The sequence below is a fragment of the Dermacentor albipictus genome, chromosome 4 (genome assembly GCF_038994185.2).
Source record: "Dermacentor albipictus isolate Rhodes 1998 colony chromosome 4, USDA_Dalb.pri_finalv2, whole genome shotgun sequence".
Lineage (NCBI taxonomy): Eukaryota > Metazoa > Arthropoda > Arachnida > Ixodida > Ixodidae > Dermacentor > Dermacentor albipictus.
Genome location: NC_091824.1, coordinates 46,238,682 through 46,259,130, shown reverse-complemented (window position 1 = coordinate 46,259,130; position 20,449 = coordinate 46,238,682). Strand labels below are relative to the sequence as shown.

Genomic DNA, 20,449 nt, shown 5'->3' with positions numbered 1-20,449 from the left:
AGGAAAGAGAGCTAGCTTAGACGGAGAGCAGCCCCTTAAAGGGATTGCTATGTTAGGTAACTGTTGTCGTATAGCCAGAGAAAGGGGATACGAAACCTGAAGAGAATGGTGGCATTGCGAGGCCTCATGCTCACCAACCTTGTGCTCTGCCTACCATAGGGCTTACGGGAGTTTTCAGAGAGCCGTCAAAGGGAAATAGGCAGACTGGCACTGAGAATTCACAAGCACGCGCCATTAGCAGCGACACTGGGGGAGATGGGGTGGTCCTCTTTCACTGCGAGAATGGCGGTGGCGCAGGCGACATATATAAACCAGCTGTTCAAAATTTTAGAGAAACATTTCGCACTCCGGGTGTAGCTACATCATGTTTGCAGACTGGTCGACGCGATGTATAGGATGGATGGCCGTACTACGTCGGCTCCTCGTCCTCCTGAAGTTTTGTTTTGAGAGTGGCAGGGTAGCCTAGAGGCATAACGAGCAAGAAGGTGAGGCTCGAAGTACGACGGATAGAGGCCGCGGCATGGCAGAAATCTGCCAAAACGGAATTTCCCTCGCAACGCGTTGCATCTAGAAGCTCGCGAACACACTGAACTTTGCGACGACAACTGGAACAGAAGTGCGCTGCAGGCAGAGGCGAGAGCTGGCGTTCTTCATACGTGTATATGGAGATCTGCCTTCACAAAAAGTATTGCAAGAATGCGTGCCGTCTGTGGAAGGTCTGATGAGGGCCTCAGTAATCTCCTCCTCGTGTGTTCAAGCATTGCTCCGCCAGCCTGCATACCGGCTCTACCAGCTGCTCTTGGTGTCCACACGGAAGAAGAATGAGCTATCATTGACGCGACCAAGCGACGCGTTGAGTACTGGTAGCAGTATCGAGCACAGCGCGGATGAATGTTTTAGTTTTTGGTTTTTAGTTTTGCCTGTGTTATCTTTTTTATGTGATAGTGGCTTCCTTTGTTTTCTTTTCTTTTGGTGGTGACGCCAGCTTCCACACTTACTGCGGCTCGATACAAAGAGCTCGACCACCATAAACGGTCATCAGCGGAAATGGCAGTTACGTCCTTTATGTTCCAGTAAACGGGAAGCAGGAACATAAGAACGTCGAACAGACAAACACGCAAACAAAAACGGAAATAAACAGATAAAGCACAGCGGTCTTCTTTCTTCCTCATCTCGTACACCATCAAAGTTCTACGCCTGCAGCGCTGCAGGTGGCATTTGCCATAATGTCCAGGGCTCGAGGGCCTTGGTTCAATTTGTTCAAATCCCAGCCACGACGGCCGAATTTCGATGGGGTTGAACTACAAAACCTGCCCTTACAGCGCAGTGAGTGCATGGGAAAGAAGCCCCAGTGCTCTAATGTACTCTGGAGTCCAGGCGTGTCTCATATATATATCGTAGTGTTGACATGTAGCACCCAAGAATCAAATTATCGTTCACGTTTAGCGAGCCAACAATCAACTTTTGCACGCTGGTTTCCTTAGGACGCCAGCGTTGCGAAATACGTGACAGGTGGTAGGGCGCCATTGTGTTTACGGAACGACAATTGTAGCACCTGCCGCTTTGCGCCAACGTACTACGTGTGCTGCTGGCCAGACTACAGGTACGATTGCCACCGCGAGCGAGCCTTTGTGGCAGTAATAATAACAAGAAAAAAAGTAATCGACCCCGAAATGCTTATGCCAGATATACTCGCCACAGACTGCCTATGGTTACAACAGGATAGTAATCCTTTCGTTAGTCTCCGGCCAGTGTTCTATAGAATGGCTGTTTGGTCTACGCTACACAGGTGCATCGTAATTGGTTCGTTCAAAATGCAATATGTTTCTGTCTGAAAAGTGCAAACAACTTTTTGTTCGTTCTCATCAAATGTAAATTCTCAGAAGCGCTGCACTCCTGGCTTGGATAAGCCAGAAGAGCCGTCGACGGCCACACATTCACCTTTCTCTGACACTGACAGGCAAATAATTTTGTAGGCGGTCTGTATCTTGCTTAGTTTTTACAGAATCAATTCGTTACTTCATTTTGTATGTTTTCGCGCATCGTAATGACGACATAGCGTAACAGAAAAATTTTCAGGTACGTATTCCTTAGTTAGCCAGTTGCAGGATTAAGCTGGGCATTTTGAAAGAAGTTTGCCAGAACACCTTGTGCGTAATTGGAAGGTTACTTACATGGGTCAAACGTACGGTAGAGCAGTTTGTGGGGCGATGAAAATATATGTTGTCCTTTGCACTCTTATGGGCTATCCTTCTTGGTTCAGGGCTGAAACTTGTGGCCACCGTGTAGTGTTCCGGCAAGTTCCGGACATACACAAAGAATTTCGGCTTTTGTTTAAGGCTAGGAACTTTTCCATAGTTCACATAATCTTGGGGTTGGGGATTTTTGCCTTCGGTGTCAATAGCCACCTTTATTCTAATAAGAAAAACAAAAGTTTGATTAGTTAGGCACAATCACTCCACTGTGTTCCTTTGCAGATAAAAGCTTCTTATAAAGAAGGAGCTATTAAGTTTATATTTCACGCTTTTTTTTGAAAAAGTCACTTGTGCATCGTGTAAAGAAATAATACACCCGTGATCAATCAAATGTTTTTGGCAAAGAGGCCGGGTCTGATCAAGAAATAAAAACTCCCTTTACAGCATTCACACATAACATGGCTATATCACACATTTTTTTTTCAATACACAGCAGGGTTAACTGTAATCGCATTCTGCACAAATGAAACAACCTATTTAAATAGGAGAACAGGAGTATTGTGAAACCTTACAGAGTCACGAACATGTTTCGACTGAAACCTTTTAATTCAGCAGTTGCAGTGGGAATTGCAGTTGCCTCTACGAATAAATCACACAGGTATATGAATGGTCCATTTCAAACGCTGCGCGCCTACAGCTCCGTTGAGCACGTTACAAGAGATTTTTATAAAGAGTCTAATTCTTCCAAACACCTGTCACATTGTCGAAAGCCCGACCATTATTTCCTCCTTCCCTTATTCTCGTTCAAGTTGGTCTTGGCTGCGATCAGAACTTCTTGAGTGCAGCGACTAGAATTCTGTGTTTTCCGTAAAACGCACTAATGAAGCTCCAGATTGCTGGTATACGAAATTTACTTGCAAGAACCTTATTAGCTTTCACACTTTAAACACCGCATTCACATTACCCACATTGTCTGTTCGCAGTTTCGGGCCAATACAACGCGGCCTATTTAGTCCACCGTGTTCACCAGTGAAATCTGCTACAAACATTGCGTAATGCATAAAAAACAAGCACCTTTCCACAATTATTTGCAAGGCTTTTTATTATGCTAACAACATTACAGTTTTGTCACAGATTGCAATTATGCCTCCTATTTCAAGGGAACATATAGTTGGCGTAACATAGATTTATATCAGGACATTGCGAAACATAGCTGGTAGTGGCCATATGACGCAAACTATCAAAACTTGCTTAACAAATGCTTTGCTAAGGATGTGCTTCTTTGACACGAAGTTCACTTCGCAGTGAGATTCTCGTTATCGTCCTCAAATGTTGGCTAGGTTTCATTTTTGTGCCATTGGCAGTTTTGCTAGGGAAACAGCTTGAATTCTCGCCACTCATAAGACACACTCCTAAGGCTTGAGCACTTGAATATTAATTATCCGCAAAGGTGGCCAACAGCATACCCGCTTTGAGCTCTTATTCTGTCCATTACCTGTAACGCTTCAATCTATACTATCAGATAGATACGTCCGCAAGTGTCATTCATCTTTACCGAAATCCTCGTCACTTAACTCGAGCAGCGCCGTGTCCTGTTTACGTGCGCGACCAGGCATAGGGATGCAGTGACTTGGAACGTTTCCATTTTCTTCGTGTGATGCCCTCGCCTCGGCGACGGCATTAGGCCCTAGTCATGTTTCTGCTCGCGAAAAAACACACCATGCGCAGATTTTCCACGCACAGACGAAACCTTTGCGTAGTGTACGATAGCGGGTTGCTTCCGAGGTGCTCGTTGCGACGCGACGCAGCAAAAACTTCGCGTGCTTGCTAGCGATGTGTTGGTTTGGCCCTTACAACAATATTGTAATGAATTAATTAGGTGCTTTTATGTCCCAAAAGCACTTTCTAATATGAGGCACGCCGTAGTGCAGTACTCCGGAAATTTCGACCACCTGGGGTTCTTTAACGTGTACCGAAATCTAAGGACAAGGATGTTTTCGCATTTCACCCCCATCGAAACGTGGCCGCCATGGCAGCGATTCGATCCCGCGACCTCGTTCTCAGCAGCCCAGCACCATAGCCACTAAGCAACCACGACAGGTTAAGTGCTGTGCACATATTGGTATCACCCGCCGTGATTGCTCAGTGGCTATGGTGTGGGGCTGCTGAGCACGAGGTCACGGGATCGAATCCCGGCCACGGTGGCTGCATTTCGATGGGGGCGAAATGCGAAAACACCGATGTACTTGGATTTAGGTGCAGGTTAAAGAACCCCAGGTGGTTTAAATTTCCGGAGTGCTCCACTACGGCGTGCCTCATAATCAGAAAGTGGTTTTGGCACGTAAAACCCCATAATTTGATTTAATATTGGGACTTCCGTTTGTGAATGTTCAAAGAACCTTCCAGTGCTTCTTAGAATGCGTGCATTATTTCGTGTATTCACCTCTTCTCCTGGAAGAGGGATAAAGCAATTGTATTTACCTGGCGATTTAATAACTGATTTTTTTTTTGCCTAGTAAGTTCCAGACCAACTCTTACGCTTGGACGGCTAAGCCTGTCAGTCTTTTGGCAAAAGTCATTTCCGTCACAACTCAAAAAGACGATGTCGTCTGCAAACCGCATGTTACCGATATATCCGTCTGTCTCATTCTAACAGCCTAAGCTTCTGAACATGTATTGACTAGCCCACCGGAAAGGGAATGTCTACCTGCCTGAGCTCTCTCTAGACAAGAATTCTTTTGCTTGGCGTGAGGAGAATAAAGGCAGCTGTGCAGTCTCTACAGACATTTTCTAAGTCAGTCGCGTATCATTTCTGAGCTCAGTTGGCTACACAACACCATGCATGAGTGCAGGTATATCGACTAATTAATATGCCTGTTCATTGTATATCAAACCAAGATACAAATTTCGGCTGTATACCGCAGATTTTTCAGTTGCTTCATTTATGATATGGATGTGATCCACTGCCTACTTATTTAGTATTACACTTACATCCAACCAGAGGACACTGCAGTAGGGCTGTTATTGAGCGCCCATACAAAAAAAAATATCGCACATGTTACTGAACGTGTCAAAGTACTAGCAAAAGCATGGGCCGATAGCCACTCAGAAGTCTAACACTTGCATTACCTGTCCTTTAGATATACATCAGTTTGATCAACAGTTATATACATTGCAAATTTCCTGCTGAAATTCTCGTACGAGAAACATCATGCACCGTCCGAAATGACGAATCAGCTTTAACAACTTGCCAAGTTTTACAATTTCTGGCAGACTGGGGAGTCTAGAAATGTAAAACTTTGTCGGGAAGTATCGTTGCAGCTCGTCTCCAGTGGCCCTAGGACTTATAGGAAGACCCCAAATGCGCACTTTGGTATACTCGGCAACATAATGTTTAAGTGACAGCAGAAGAGAGGATATGAAAGCTTATCTTGGGCAGCCAACGTTGCAATCCATTGTATAGGCTACTTAAACAATACCTCAAACAATGACAGCTGCTCATGAGAGCATGTTATTCTGATAATTGTGTTCGGCCTGGAGCGAGTGAAACTTCATTTTCGCCACCCAGGGTTGTTTTTGTCTATCGGGGCTTCGGCTGCGTGCTGGCCTTGTCGCTAGCACTGCCACAGGAGAAAAAAAACCGCCACCAAGAGACTGACACCAACAAACGCAAAATGACGCACCAACACCAACAAGCCTGTTCTAGACAGTTAACACCAACTAATCTACATCAATAGGCCGCTTTGCGTAAATTCCGTCTTGTGCGTAGGTCAGTTGCTAGTACGTTTTTCGACTGGATAGAGCGTGTCAGTCCCGTATTAATGGTGATGATGATGATGATTTATTGGAATCCCCTTTGAATAGGGGTGGTTACCCGTACTTCCGAAAAATATGGTTCCATCTAGCAATACTTTCTACATTGTTTTAAGGGCAAACAAACCGACTTGAAGGATGTTTCACTTAAACGCTGCTTTTGTTTAGGTAATTTCCGTTTACCGCGATCCCACTATGATACGCAAAGTATAAACAGTGTCAGTGATGAGCAAGTTCTGGCGTAATTGTGCCAAGCGTAAAAATCTCAATCGCATAAAGTGCAATGTGTCCTTTAGCTTACTGAAGCCACTGTGAGCTCTTTCTGCGGACGTCACAGTTTTGTCTTGATTTGACCAGCCACTCTATTTCTTTTTATTTGACGGCGAAGAAATACGGTGACTACAGTCAGTGTTCAGTGTAAGAGACAGACGGAAAAGCGTAGTGAGAGTGGAAAGAATAATCAACAGTGCAAATGCAGCAATGACCCACATGAATGTCAGACAGGCATTGTAAATGCGCGCGGATACCGCACCTCGTCGTAGCTATTTTGCCATGTACTCATCAATAAAACGGGACATTTCATTACCGTATGCATTAGATGTACTGCATGCCCCTCTACGACGCGGCGCTGAGTAGTCAGGGCAAACCCGCTGAGCTGCTCTGGATGTTGTGCAGAATCGCGCAAAAACAAACAAAAAAACATTCTTAGGTTCTTACTGTGAGGGGGCTGGCAATAGTAAATTGTTTCCATCAGACGAAAATGTTTTCACTCGCTCGCTAAAACCAAAAATAACACCTGCACCTGTATATTTACCCATAACGAATTGATACAGGCCATTCGGCAGCGCTGCATTTAATTTCTGGCGCCAACTTGTGGCAGCTCTACTTCACAATTAGAACCTGATGAGAATACTTACTCTTCCTCCGGGTTTTGGCACTCGAGGAGGGCAATTACGGTGGAGCCAGGAGGTTGTTGACACTTAGGTAGGTCGTAGTACTCAGGCTGCGAAAAACACAAATAAACAACACCTACTTTCACACTGAGCAATACTGCGTTTACAAGAGGGCAAGCAAAACAACGGTAAAGGCATGAACAAAAAAGTGCAAGTATCAACTTGCAAAGACACATAGGGCTTGCAACCTGAAATTATAAAAGCCAAGCTTAGTTTGCGAACTTCCCCGTGGGTAAACGTGCCATCGTGGTCACTTTTCGTGGCATGTCTCTGTGAGAAAATGCTGCTTTCATTGCCCGACGAGCTTGTGGAGAGTAGAGGGAGCGCAGCAAGCGCAAAAATTAAAGGGAAGGAAGCCGTGTGCGAGTTTGCATTACAATCTCCGGCTGAAATTCGAAGCTGCCCGCGTAAGATTTCAGCCCGCGCTACCGGTTTGAACTTCCCTTCCACCCTGCATCTCCTTTCACTCTTTCACTGATGCTCGTACGCGGTTCTCTTTCTCGCTAGACTTACTCTGCAGTTCCACCGGGCCAAGAACTTCGCCTCCGGCTGCTCGACGGTCGGAGCGCAGAATTTCTGGCGAGCCAGCTGTTAGAACAACCGCCCGGCTCTTCCCTCAACAGCTCCGCCTTCAAGCACCTGCTAACGCTCTTCGAAGATGCAGGGCTGTTGTGCAATTTGTAAATGCGCAGACTGCCCACATCTGACAGCCAAGGGTTCTGTGTCCACGTCTGCTTTCTTTCTCTGCTTTTCTGTGCCTGCTATGTACGGCTTGGCTTTTCCAAGGCGATGAGCGGCGATCCCAGAAGGGTTGCAGATAGTATCACGATTTCGTCTGCATCAGCACTCTCTCGATTAAGTTCTCTTTTCCGGGAAATGTCTCGAAGGTGACGCATCAACAGGTACCATCACTCGAGAACATCGCCCCTGAATAAGACCTACCTCAGCTTTTTGTAAAGCGTTCACTTTTGGTGGCCTTTCCGAGGAAGTACGGGACGGATTGGTCATTTTCCTCGAGGTGCGTTGCCTTGCTTTGTCTCATCAGAGCATTGCTTACATCAATTTCAACCGTACACGGGATCAGCAGCGTATTTTTACGTGCAAGTGTGCGTGTTTATTTAGTTACTCTACTCTACTTATTCTATACACCGCACGCCTTTCGAAAGCTCCACATAAGCGTTATACTTATTTCCTGTGAGGCGCCTATCGATAGAGTGCTTCCTCGGAATATACGAAACAAAAAAAAAACGAAAAACTACGAGCATACCGTACCCAATCTGGGGTTCTCCCAAAGATTTTCTTGGAAGACTAATTGCTAGTTCCTTTTTGTCTTTTAGTTATTTCTATGACGAAATAGGAGGCAGTGACATTGCAGTGCACCTCCAATATTTAGACCTTGAATATACCACCTAATGAATGATTGCCGCAACTGCTCATCAATATTCAATCTACAGATGTTACAACCTATCACACGAGTAGCCGCGGTAGGGGCAGGCTCTGTGCAAGAGGCGAGTTTCCCGGCAATCAAGGCCGGTGGTGCCATTTCTATCGAGTGACTTAGTGGCGGCCCTAGAGGTATCGCAACAAACGCATGATCTCATTATTATGTACGAACATCACATGCACCGAAAGTTCACTAAGATGCAAAATGGAAGCGGGAGCTGAGCGACTGTACTCCCATTTGCACGCTTCCGTTTTCGCGATCAGCTGGATGACGACTCATCTCGGCGAAAAATTCCACTGCACGGAAGGCTGACACGCGACCAATAGCTGATGCGAATGGCAAAATAAAGCATTGTAGCATCCGAATATTTACTCTATCACCACACTTCGACGTCAAGTTGGAAATCGAGGTGTCAGTTGTGGGCGGCTACCTGACGGGTCGGCTAGAGATAGGGGTTGAAACGGTTTTAATGCGGTTACCATTCTCACAGTACTTCACCCGCTTTTCAAGGGATGTCCGAGGATCTATGTCCCTAACCGTTTTCTGGCAACTTGAGTCGCTGGATATGTGGCGTTGCGTATGTGCCGCTGCTTGACGAACCTCTTTGACATCAACTTGAAGCACTGGGTATGTGCTACATGGCTTGTGTGCAGCCTTTCAATGAACCGGGTGCTAACTTGGGTCAGTGGTTATGTGGCACTAGGTATTTGCTGATGTTCGATGACTCTGAGACCGACTCGGTAAACTGAGCATGTGTCACGGCGTATACTGTGCGCTTTTATGACATCACTCAATTCGTTTCACAACAACTTGTGTTACTGTTTAGGTCCGAGTGCTTAAGAGCCACTCTTCAATTAATCTTTTTAGCTCGAGCTTCGGTCAATGAGCACGTGAAAATAGCCATGTGCCACACTTCAATTACCATGTTTGATGTGGATGGCAGCAGCTGGGAATGTGCAGACGGGTATGTGCCACTGTTACACGAAACTCTACAACCACTTCGGTCAGTGCAGGAGGCCAAGCAGGAAAAGCATTTTTTTGGAAAATCTGCGCCAGAACTCATCTCACGGTGACTATGCCTGGTATTGCGTTAGCATTCAGTTTCTGGGGGAGCAGGAAAAAAATGCTGCTAAAATGCACGTTAAAAAGATGCCTCGTTTAAATGCAAGAACCAACTGCTTTATTTTTTCAACAGCCAAACGCTCGCTCCGCTCGCGCCTTTGAGGACTTCGTCTTCGTCGGTGCGTCGTCACATCGGTACTGCGACAGTGTCACTTGATTTTGTGCGAACAAGTTTGCCCAATAAAAGTTAACTACTTCGTGCATATTTTTGCTGCTGTTTCTCTGACGGTCACTACAACTTGACATCTACTACTTCTGTATTCATGTCCCGGACGCACCCGCAAAGCCTCGATCCAAGCTCGTAACACAAGGACGTCCTTCAAGTCACCATGGGCCAGCGTACTATCGGTTGGCAACCACAATTGCGGTTGGAGCACAGTATTCTTCCTGATCTGACGAGGAAGATCGCGAGCAAGTCAACTGCCACAATGACGGACAAAGCATTCCCTGAATCCATCGTACTGAAGAAGCCCTAGGAGCCACCGACCTTCCGTGCAGCTTCGTCAGAAGACCGGCAAACTTCGCTCGAGACTTTTGAAAGAATCAAAGCCTTGAACAACTGGAATGCTGAGGATAAATTGCACCTTGTATACTGTTTCTCGAAAGATGCCGCGAGGACTAGGTTCAAGAACCGCGAGTCGAACCTTACAAAGTGGCACCTGTTCCACAATTGCTTCTAGAGGATCTGCACTAGCATTGCCCGAAAAAAAAAGCTGTAGTTCTAGTGCAAGCACGAGTGCCTCTACCTAACCAGAATGTTATCTTTATTGAAGAAATGACTCGCCTTTTCTTCTACGCGAACTAGGAAATAAATGTTAGAGAAGAAAGCTCGTATACTCATGCGTGGTGTGAAACAAGCACTTTTGGCCAGAATAATACAAAATCCACCGAAGACCACGGAAGTATATCGTTGTAAGACCACCAACTTCTAGCAAAAACTCGCTATGCGGAACTGGCAGATCAACCGCTGCACGCTGACAACGAAATCAATTGCTACTGACGATACGCGCGAGACCATCCGAGCCGTCGTGAGGGAGGAACATCAGGAGTTGTTCCCTTCGTCGAAGCTTCAAGTGACTTTGATTAGAGCGTATTTTTGTAAACGTATTCTTGAAATCTGATCTTTGTAATTAATGCAAATGTGACCCGTTGTATTTGTATATCCTAATAGATCAGCGTTTTTATATGTTGACTTACTGCTGCCATGTGATACTGCTGACAAGTTTTGTTGAAAATAAAACATTTGATTGATTGATTGATTGATTTGATCACCGACCTCGTACGCGACACGATCAAGCAGCGGCTATGAGACCCTGAGCCAACGTAGCAAAAAGCCAGAACCGCTGAGTTATGCCGCTGCCACACCCCGCCCCATCCCTCTTCAGTGTGCACGTTCACTCTTAAAACGGTTGCACCCTTTGGGGTGTACATTTGTCCCACAACAATAATCGTCATCTGCCTTGCTTGCGTTTCCTTTCCTGAAACTCGGCGCCTCGCTACTTTCCTGTCGTGAATGCCGTGTCAGACTGATAAGGCGGATTCGTGACTGGAAAGTACCGGGCTCGCAGCGTTATAGAAATGAAGGTCAAAAGCGTAGCAGTTTGGGCGAGTAAGTTCGCGGTGGAGTCTAGTAAACCACCGGAAGAGATGCTCTCAATGGTGAGGCAGATTTCCAAGTTCGCGGCGGAAGAGGATGTTTCGCGCGTAATTTCCGAAGGTGTAGGGGCCATATCGCGCTCTAGGCAGGCACTTCCGAAGTTGTCGTTAGCGCTCACTCTGTTTCCCGTTCCCTTTGATTACCCCTACCTTATTCCTTTTTTGCTCTTCCGAGCTGCGCTACAAGCCTAAAACAGTTATAGAAAGGAAACGCGGGCAGCACGGATGAAGATTATTGTTGTGGGACAAGATATGCCCCAAAGGGGGTAAATTTTTCTAAGAGTGTTAGGTCGCACTGCGATTCCGCTGCCAGACGCCGCATCCACCGCCACTGCAGCCCGCCCACAAGTCAGCCGTAGCAACTCCCCTAGGCAGACGGATTTGGCGCGCCCTGGACCATTTCCCGCTATGGTATTGCTGCGGGGAAGCGGGCCACATCTACCGCCGATGCCGAAAACTGCGATATGGGCCTACGAGGCTCAGCACGAAAGAAATACTTCTTTTCTTTGGTATCTTCACAGAAACTATGAGAAGTGCAAAAGGCATCGACAGCTGACAGAGGCTCCTGCTCTGTTAAAGAACTTCGCTGTTAACGCACCACGTCCACGGCTTTCCTAATTACCACATGGCATCGCCGACTGTACCCCCTCAACGCAGTGCAGACCCCGACGTCCTTCGCGTTCGCCGTAACCAGGACGCTACCTGTGGCCAAAGCGCCAACCGTACACAGAAACAGCCCATTGGAGCTCCATAAGCCGATATCTGGAAAACTAAAAGAAGCAACTGAATGATGTGCGGTTGGCGTACGCCGAAATGCGGAAGATCCTCCGCGGCCGAAGATGACGCTTCAAAATCTATCTCGATGATGTATCTACGACGCGCCGTTGTCTTGATGAAGCTTGAAAGCCAATAATACGCCGACAAACGAGGACCTCGCGAAGCGACGTACAGGTCGACGCGATACATCCGTTATCCGACGGCAAGACTTAACTGCAACCCAAGACACAGGGCCACCAACGTCGACGTGCTTCCCGACAGACGCACAGTACCCACTTTAGTGGACACAGAGCCGACTACTTCGTGATCAGTGGGTCCCTTGCCGCCAAGCTGAAGAATTTCATGACTACATAGCAAGACCCTCAAATACGGACACCTGATAACGCACACAGGAATCTGTATGGCAAGAATTAGCGTTCATGTTTGATGGGTGTCGTACGCGAATAAGTGCCGCGGTAGGAGAAGAGAAAAAGAGAACGACAAAGAGTGTACTTGTGGAGGCGAATCCAGTGTTGAATGGAAGACGACGATGTCAAGGAGCATCAAGCACGAGAACGCATGACACAAAAAGATAAAACAAAAAGAGAGGGAGCTAATAGCGAAAGTACAAGGAGTTCCTGGGGCCAATCAGGCAAAGAGAAATCGGCCAGAGCGGCAGAAAAGCGACGCGTGCTAGCAGAAGGGCGGAGTCTTCCAGGATGCACCGCAAGGCTGAAGAACGGCCGCGGGAGTGCGAGTTGAAGACGGGCCATCGGGTTCCGCACCTTAACCTCCAGGGCTTCACCCATCCGGGGCCACCTGCGAATCAGTTTTCAGGCGTTTCTGCTTTACCCGAGCGTGGACTGCTACCCGAGGCCGACAACTTCGGCGCCCGCAGGCAGAGTGCGAGCCGTGAGGCTACGAGCCCGAGTTTTCACCAAACTGCCTGCCCGGAATACCACTTCCGTCGGCCCATTCTGCCAAGACGCCTGTGTTCTCTCTCCAAGCCGCAGCTGTCACGCTCTGGTAGCTGGCTCATCGGTCAACTACACCGACACTGTGGGGAGACAAACGCCACTTCTTTCACCGCCTGGTATTCAACCCTCCGCGTCAAACAATTTGGAGCGTTCACACTCATAGCATGCCCCTAACTGAAGTGATATGGGTACTTTCATAACTCTGAGTGCATGTTATTTCTTATGGTGAATCTTTCATTGAGTTTTTATTTTACGCGTTTGTCTCCGCGCCAGCTTCATTAAATGTTTTGAGTGCGTTTTGCAACAAAACAACTTTGTATTCAATTGAGATCTCGGATACACAGCCTCAGGGAATCATCTGCTTAAATTAAACAAAGAATCTGCATCGCAACATGACCGCACGTGCCTTGTAGCCAGTGGCGTAGCTAGGTCGTCTAGCACGCGGGGCCCATAGGGCTTCTGTCACCCCCCTCCCCCCCGGGTGTAGTCGAGGAAGGCGAGGATATCGACAATTTCCGGGTTTCATCACCAGTACAGCCGCCTTGGACACCGTGCACGTCCCCCGGGTCCCCCTCTCCTTCGCTTTCTTTCCCAGTGGTCGCGAATAGAGCAGGTATTAGCGGCGAGGAGTTGCGGAGTCGCCATCTATCGGAAGCGCCTCGCTGGCGTAGTATGAGGGATCACGCGGCGCGCTCCTCATAGGTTTTGCTGACAGCGCTCACTGAAAAAACCACCCAGGTGCTCTCCCGAAAATTTCTGTAAGTACTTTCGAAACGAGAGAAGTTTTTTACTGTCTGAATAATAATTTCGGGCAAATTGAAAGCACAGACTCGTTTACAGACGCTATCTCTTTACCGAATACGTACAGTGGACGCCACTGTGCGCCGTCGCCGCGATTTAGTCTCCCGACCTGGCTTCTTGCGTGAAAGGTCGGCAAATGCCGAGACCAAACTATGTGAAATATGTTCTTATAGTGTTTGCATATCTAAATGGAGCGTAATAGAATGAAGCCTCAATGCAGTGATCGCACAGTTTCGCAGCGACCGACTGCGCGTCTGCATGATTGTCCACGCACTGTTTCGCTTTCGCCGCGTGCGCGTTTTCGCACGGTGCCATGAGATTTAGGCTGCAGAATATGATCATTTGACAGTATACAAGCAACCAATGCTGCATGGGCGCTATCAGAGCTGTTCAAAAATTATTTCATTGTAGAGACTTCGACGCCTACGGGGACTGATGTGTCGGACGTCGCGACGATTCAATCTTCTTCTTTTGCTAAATTCTTGGACGTTTCAATATTATTTCTAGAGTTGCGTCGCACTATATGTTTATCAGTGTTCTCAGCGTGCGATTTCCCGCTGCTTCTTTTTTTGAAATCCAGTGCATTTCGCCCGAAGGCATCTTAGATATTGTGGTTTTTGGGGAAATGTGTTCCGAAAATAGGTATTTCAGGGCGAGAATTGCTAATAGTTGCTGCATATGGTATTTTTGTTCCATATTTCACTTAAAAGTTCGCATCACGTTTGGGAAGTCATCACACCTCGAGTGACATGCCGAGTGATTTGTTTGTTTCACAACTTAGTCGCTTCTTGCAGTGAATTTTCTACTCAACCGAATTATTTCTTATTATGCTTACGCCACAGAGGACTAAACCCGGCCCTGCAGCCAGGGCTCATCTACTTTGACTGGCGCTGCTCTGCCTTTAATTATATCACGTGGCACCTCTCTCCAGTAACATTTAAAAAAAGTACTGAAAAGTTGGTCAGACTTTAGCTTTCTACGTTTCCAAGCAGCTCCCTTGGGGAATTGAAAATTGCAAAAACTGCAGCGGCAACGGCAGTTCATCGGTGGTATAGCGCAAACACGCGCTCTTATTAACCCGTGCTTTTGGCGACTTCGTTGTCGAGTGTACGCGTTTCCATCAATAAATTCGCAATTACTCTTCTTGGGGATACTTTGCGCTTATTCGGCGATGGTACATGTATTCATCGGTAGAAAAATCACAACGGAATATGTAGACATCGCACCGTGCGGATTTGTTTGATATAAGTCTGCACTAACTACGGGTGCTTATTATTGAGGCACAGAAGCAGCATTACGGCAAGGGTAGAATAAAAAAAACAGATCGAGACATCGCATTAGTCAACAAAATTTATCGGCTAGTTCACACGAGCTCCACTTCATGTAAATGGGGTTCACGGCATTTTTCTGCGGGACGCACCTGGCACGTATGTGAACCATGTTGTCCGAAATGCCGGTAACATCGTGTTCGTACCCGCTCCCACAGAGGTCAGCGTCTTCCCTACAGCTATCGCCGCAGAAAAAGCAGTCTGGCGCCCGTACAAAAGAAAAATCGCAGCCGCGAACTTCAGCCATCCTTGCTGCAAAGGGTTGTCGTCTGCTACTGCTCCCGCGAGTACTGTTGGAAACGCCCGCTAGGTGGCTATCAGTGGCGCCTCTATAGGCGGTGCACGAGGCGTATAAATAACAGCCTGGAATAAGCCACGAGATTCATTGTTCTCCTGACATCCTGGCTGCCTGTTGTTGGCGTCCCACTCGAGAACGATACTTGGTCTCAGAAATAAGATCAAGCTGACCAGCCGCAACGAAAGATTTCGGGGTTAGCTGAACGTGAGGGCCAAAGCTATGGAGCACCTAAGGCCGCCTCAACCGCTGCGGTTGGCAGCTGATGGAGGAAGAAACTGGAAGCTATTTCGCCGGTAGTTCGAATTTTTTCTTCATGGCACAGCATCCACGGACAAGCAAGGTTTGGAGGCGGCAAAGACTACTCAGCGTGGCCGGGGAAGAAGCCTTGGACGTGTTCAACAACTTCGTGCTCATCGAGAAAGCGAACGAGAAAGACTATGCCGCCGTAACTCCACCAAATGTATGTCCTCCGTTCTCGTCTTAAGGGGATTCGAACGTCCCGCGCTGCATGTGGTGCACGGCCAGGTGGTGTTTGGAACCAACTCGCCAAAGCTCCGAGAGAAGATGCTCAGTGGTAAAACCCGGACTTTAGGAAAGGTTATGACCGTTTTCAAGGCGGCAGAGACCTCAGCTCGTCAAAACGTAGTCGGGCGTAAGGCAACTGAAGAACTGGTGGTGGGCGCCCTCGCGTCGAGGAAGCGAACCCCCACGAGGCCCAGGCGCGACCTGCAGTGTGCGCGTTGCAACAGAAGACACGCGCTGAGGTGCTGCCGAGCCTACGGAAAAACCTGTTACACGTGTGAACGTAAAATCACTTCGCATATCGTTGAAGCAAACAGAACGGCGTTCGCCAATTGCAGCATGAGAAGGACAACTTCGAAACGCTGGACGTAGCTATCGGCACCGCTGACAGAGAACGTGACTGGTGAGTGGACGCATGCATTTATGGTCAAAACATTAGGTTCAGAGTGGATACATGATCACAAGCAAACGTTTAGTCGCTCTTCGTGTTCCGGAAGCTTAAGGCTGTTACTATGAAGCCAAGGGGTGCCGTTCTAAGAATTTACGGTGGTAAAGAAGTCAAACATATCGGAATGTTTTCAGCACCCGTTACTGTTGCCCACCACAAGGTGCGCGCTGCATTTTTTGTTCCAAAGAAAGACCACAGCGAAATCTTGGATTTAGTAACCAGCGAGAAGCAAGGGATCGTCAAGCGCGCTGTTTAAAACGAGACTACGAACAACCTTGGAGCAGTCATCGAGAAATTCCCACGGCTCTGCCTCAGAGTAGGGCGCAAGCCGCGTGAATACAAGATCGTGCTGCACAATGAAGCTCTGCAATCATCCAGCCAGCCCGAGGGGTTCCTGTGTCCCTCAGAGAGCCTCTCCGCACTGAACTTTATTGGATGTAAGATGAAGGTATCATCGAGGTCAGCAGCCCGACCGATTAGGTGAGCCCACTAGTCATCGTACTAAAGTAGATGGAAAGTTAAGAGTTTGCATGGATCTAAGACGCATAAATGAGAACTTGAAGAGAGAACACTATCAAATGCCTCACCGAGAGCATATTAAGGCGGAGTTGGCAAGCGCGAAATTTTTCTCTCCTCTTGACACAAATGCTGGATTTCACCAAATCCCTCTAGACGAGCAATTATTCAAGATATGCACATTGACAACGCCGATCGTTATCATTTTCCTAGCGTTCCATTCGGTATAGCTTCAGTTAGCCAGGTGTTTCGGAAGGCTCTCCACGAGGTTTTTGGCGGCCTTCCAGGTGTACGTGAGTACGTGGAAGATGTACTGATCTGTGGTGCGACTAGGCGGAACACGAACAAATTTTGCGCTGTACACTAAAAGCAGCTGATGAAGTGGGCATAACGGATAATGCATCCAAATGTCGGTAAAGCGTGCAAGAAGCGTTTTTCTTGGCGACATTATTAGCCAGAATGGCATTAGGTGCAATTCCGACCTTTGGAGAGTCTTCTGAAAACGCCAAAGTCTCGAGAGAAATTGGTAGTAGAAAGTTACTCGGCATCGTTAACTACTTTAGCAAATGTCTTACGTCACGTTTCCAGTGTACATCGACTCGACGTTCCTTCATCAAAAAGGCCGCAGTCTCGGATTGGACGCTGAACCAAGAAAACGAATGGCAAGTTATATGCAAGAATTTGAACAAAGCGCCACTGCTTATTATATTTGACCCAAGTTGCAGACAAAGTAAGTGCAGATGCTTCTGGAAGTTGCATAGGATAGGTGCTCCTACAGGGTCACGGGGATTCCTGGAAGCCGGTAGCAGACGCAACAAGAGCGCCGACCAAGTCGGAACAAAGGCACTCTCAGATTGAAAACGAGGCTTTGGGCTTAGGATTTGGGTTGCCAAAAGTTCAATAACTTTGTTTATGACCGGCCACTTTTCCTCGAGAGTGACCGCAGCCCGCTTATAAACATTTCAAGGAAAGGCATAGCTGACATGCCGCCCAGAATGCAACAGAATGCTTTTTCTGAGGTGGCCTAAATACGATTGATGTGTATGTTAATGGCAAACAGATGGCCTTAGCCGACATGCTGTACCAGTCTCCTGTTCCTGAGCACCAGGTGGCTGCAGACAGGTGCGACGTCGAAGTTCATGCCATCACCGTCGTGTCGGCACTTGTGAGTGAAAAGACAGCCGCAACACTTGCGGAAGAAGCCGCTAACAATCCACCCCTTGGTCCCTCGCTACAGAACCTCGCAAGGGGAGAATATGTGGATGGTCCACTAAAACCCCTGGCTGCCGAGCATGCCGCGGTAGACGGCAAACTTTTGAAAGGGTCGGAAATAGTGATACCAACCAGCATGCCAAGGGAGATGCTGAAAGGGATTTATGCAGGCCATCTTCGTCAGGTGAAGTGCAAAGCTTGGCCAAGACATATGGTCTATTGACCGAACATTACCTCAGACATTCAATTCATGTTCGGAAATTGTCCTGCGTGCCAAACATATCTTTAAAAACAACCACCACAGCCTTTTATTCTTCGGCCAACGCCTACTCAACCATGGTACCGTGTCGGTGTGATTTCGTTTAATACTTGAGACGATATCATCTCTGCTTTTACGATTTGACGTCCAATTTCCCAGAGGTACAGCTGATGCCCGATATCACTGCCAGTTCAGCCATCGATAGGCTGGGTGTAATATTTTCAAGGTACGGTTTCCTAGACGAGGTTTGCGCCGACAACGGCCCACCATTCAACAGATTTGAGTTTGCTCTTTGAGCACATCTTTATTATTTCAAACATGTGACATCAAGCCCGGAATAACGCCTATCCAACGGGCTCGTGCAATAGGGCGTACAAATCGTGAAGCGCATCCTAAAGAAGAGGAAAGATGCAAGCGAGTGCTTTTGGCTGGGCACGCTGAATTACAGGGTAAATCCCAGTGAAGATGGCTGGTCTCTAGGCGAAATGCTGCAGGGAAGGCGGCTGCGCACGCCAGTGCCGGATTTCAATCCACTGCCTGCGATACGCGTGGAGAAACATCGACAGGTGAGGCACAAGCAGCGGGTTCTATCTCGTTTGAGCCACAACGACCTGGTACGTTTAAATGGAAATTCGTGGTCACCAAAAGCCAAGGTGGTCAGATCAGCAGGGCCGCGGGCCTTTCTCGTGCGAACCGAAAACGATTCAGTTCTTCGGGGCAATCATCCCCACCTTTTCGCGATTAAAGAACAGTGTGATGTCGACTCATCAGATGACGAAGATTCGGACGGCGACCGGGCCTTGTCACAAGAGCTAGAGTCGACCGCCCCTACGGTTTCATCAACGACTGCTCAGCAGCCATAGTTGGCGCCGCAAGCAGTAGCCGCAACTTTCAGTGCCACTCCATCGGCCACAGACGAGCAGTGATTGCTGAAGCCTCCACGATGGACAACACGACAAACGCGACCACCTGAGCGTCTAGGTTACGACCACCACTTCCGGCAGACAAGCCAGCAGTGTTGAGCCTGGCGGCGAACAGCTGTTGAGAAGGAGGATGTATGATATCAGTTCAAAGCGCGCAAGCTATCTCTAAACATTTCAGTGCCACGTGCTTAACAGGTCTTTCCCTCTACTGCATTAAGCCCTTCCACCTACTGCTATATATACCAGCCCAGAATAAACCACAAGATTCACTGTTCTCATGACACTCTGGCTGCTTGTTCTTGGCCTCCCACTTGAGAATGATACACTGCGTTAATGGGTAGTGCATGGTCGAATGAGTTACGCATCGGGCTGCTTGTACAAGGGAATAAATATTAAACCAGCCGTTGCACCAGCTCGGGTCACTAACTATGTGACAATGTGTACATAATTTCACTCTTCAACGAACCTATTTCATGCCGACATCGATCACTGTTTGATGTGGGAATGAGTAGGTACCACTGTGTGAATGAACTCCTTGAAGCCAACTTGCGGCACCGGATACTGCCACTCGGTTTTTGCTGGACTTTAAGGAACCTTTTTTTCGTATTCTTCGATGTTGTGTGTAACCAAACGCACGTCACGATGCGTTCTCAGGGACATTTACCGAGCTGCGTCCTAAATGCAATGGGTATGTGTCGCTGTTTGCTGAACATCCCGCCAAGTTAGGTCAACGAGTATAGTCTGCTCGATATGTGACAAGCGCGGGAAGAATTCTTAGCGTTCGTAGGCACCCACACAACACGGTTCTTGTTTCGGAGGGCATCGCGGCAGTGCCACCCCATGGTGACGTGCGTTCAGAAAGAAGGGCAATAGAGGAGCCCGGTTACCGCTTTACGCGTATCTCAGCATTTTGGCGCAGTCACGCGCCATGCATTTCGGAGGTCACTCGGAGAGTTCAATGCGGCTTCACCAGACAGCACCTTGTGTTTCTGACAAGCACAAGAGAGAAATTTTACTGCAGTACAGGCCCCATGCACAACTAGCTTCGACGGCTGGAATACGTTGCGCTGCTGTATCAGAAGAAGTCAACAAACACTGACACAATAGGCAACATAGGGCAAGTTACTTGCCGAGCCGCTACGGGGCCCCTCGATGACCAAGGGAGCGGAGAGCGCATGCTAAAATATGGGGAGATCACGCAGCATTATAGATTGGCTCCTAGACTG

The 20,449-nt window shown here is 47.8% G+C and overlaps 1 protein-coding gene across 2 annotated transcripts in view; it reads right to left on the bottom strand.

Annotated features, from left to right (window-relative positions):
• The window catches only part of LOC135895982 (uncharacterized), a 131,622-nt gene that overhangs the window by 28,446 nt on the left and 82,727 nt on the right, over nt 1–20,449 (bottom strand). For both annotated transcript variants that reach the window (XM_065424256.2, XM_065424255.2), the window contains 2 exons: nt 6,926–7,011; nt 2,175–2,415 (listed from right to left, as the gene is read on the bottom strand). In XM_065424256.2, coding sequence (XP_065280328.2) covers nt 2,175–2,415; nt 6,926–7,011 — 327 coding nt within the window. The remainder of the gene's footprint in view (nt 1–2,174; nt 2,416–6,925; nt 7,012–20,449) is intronic.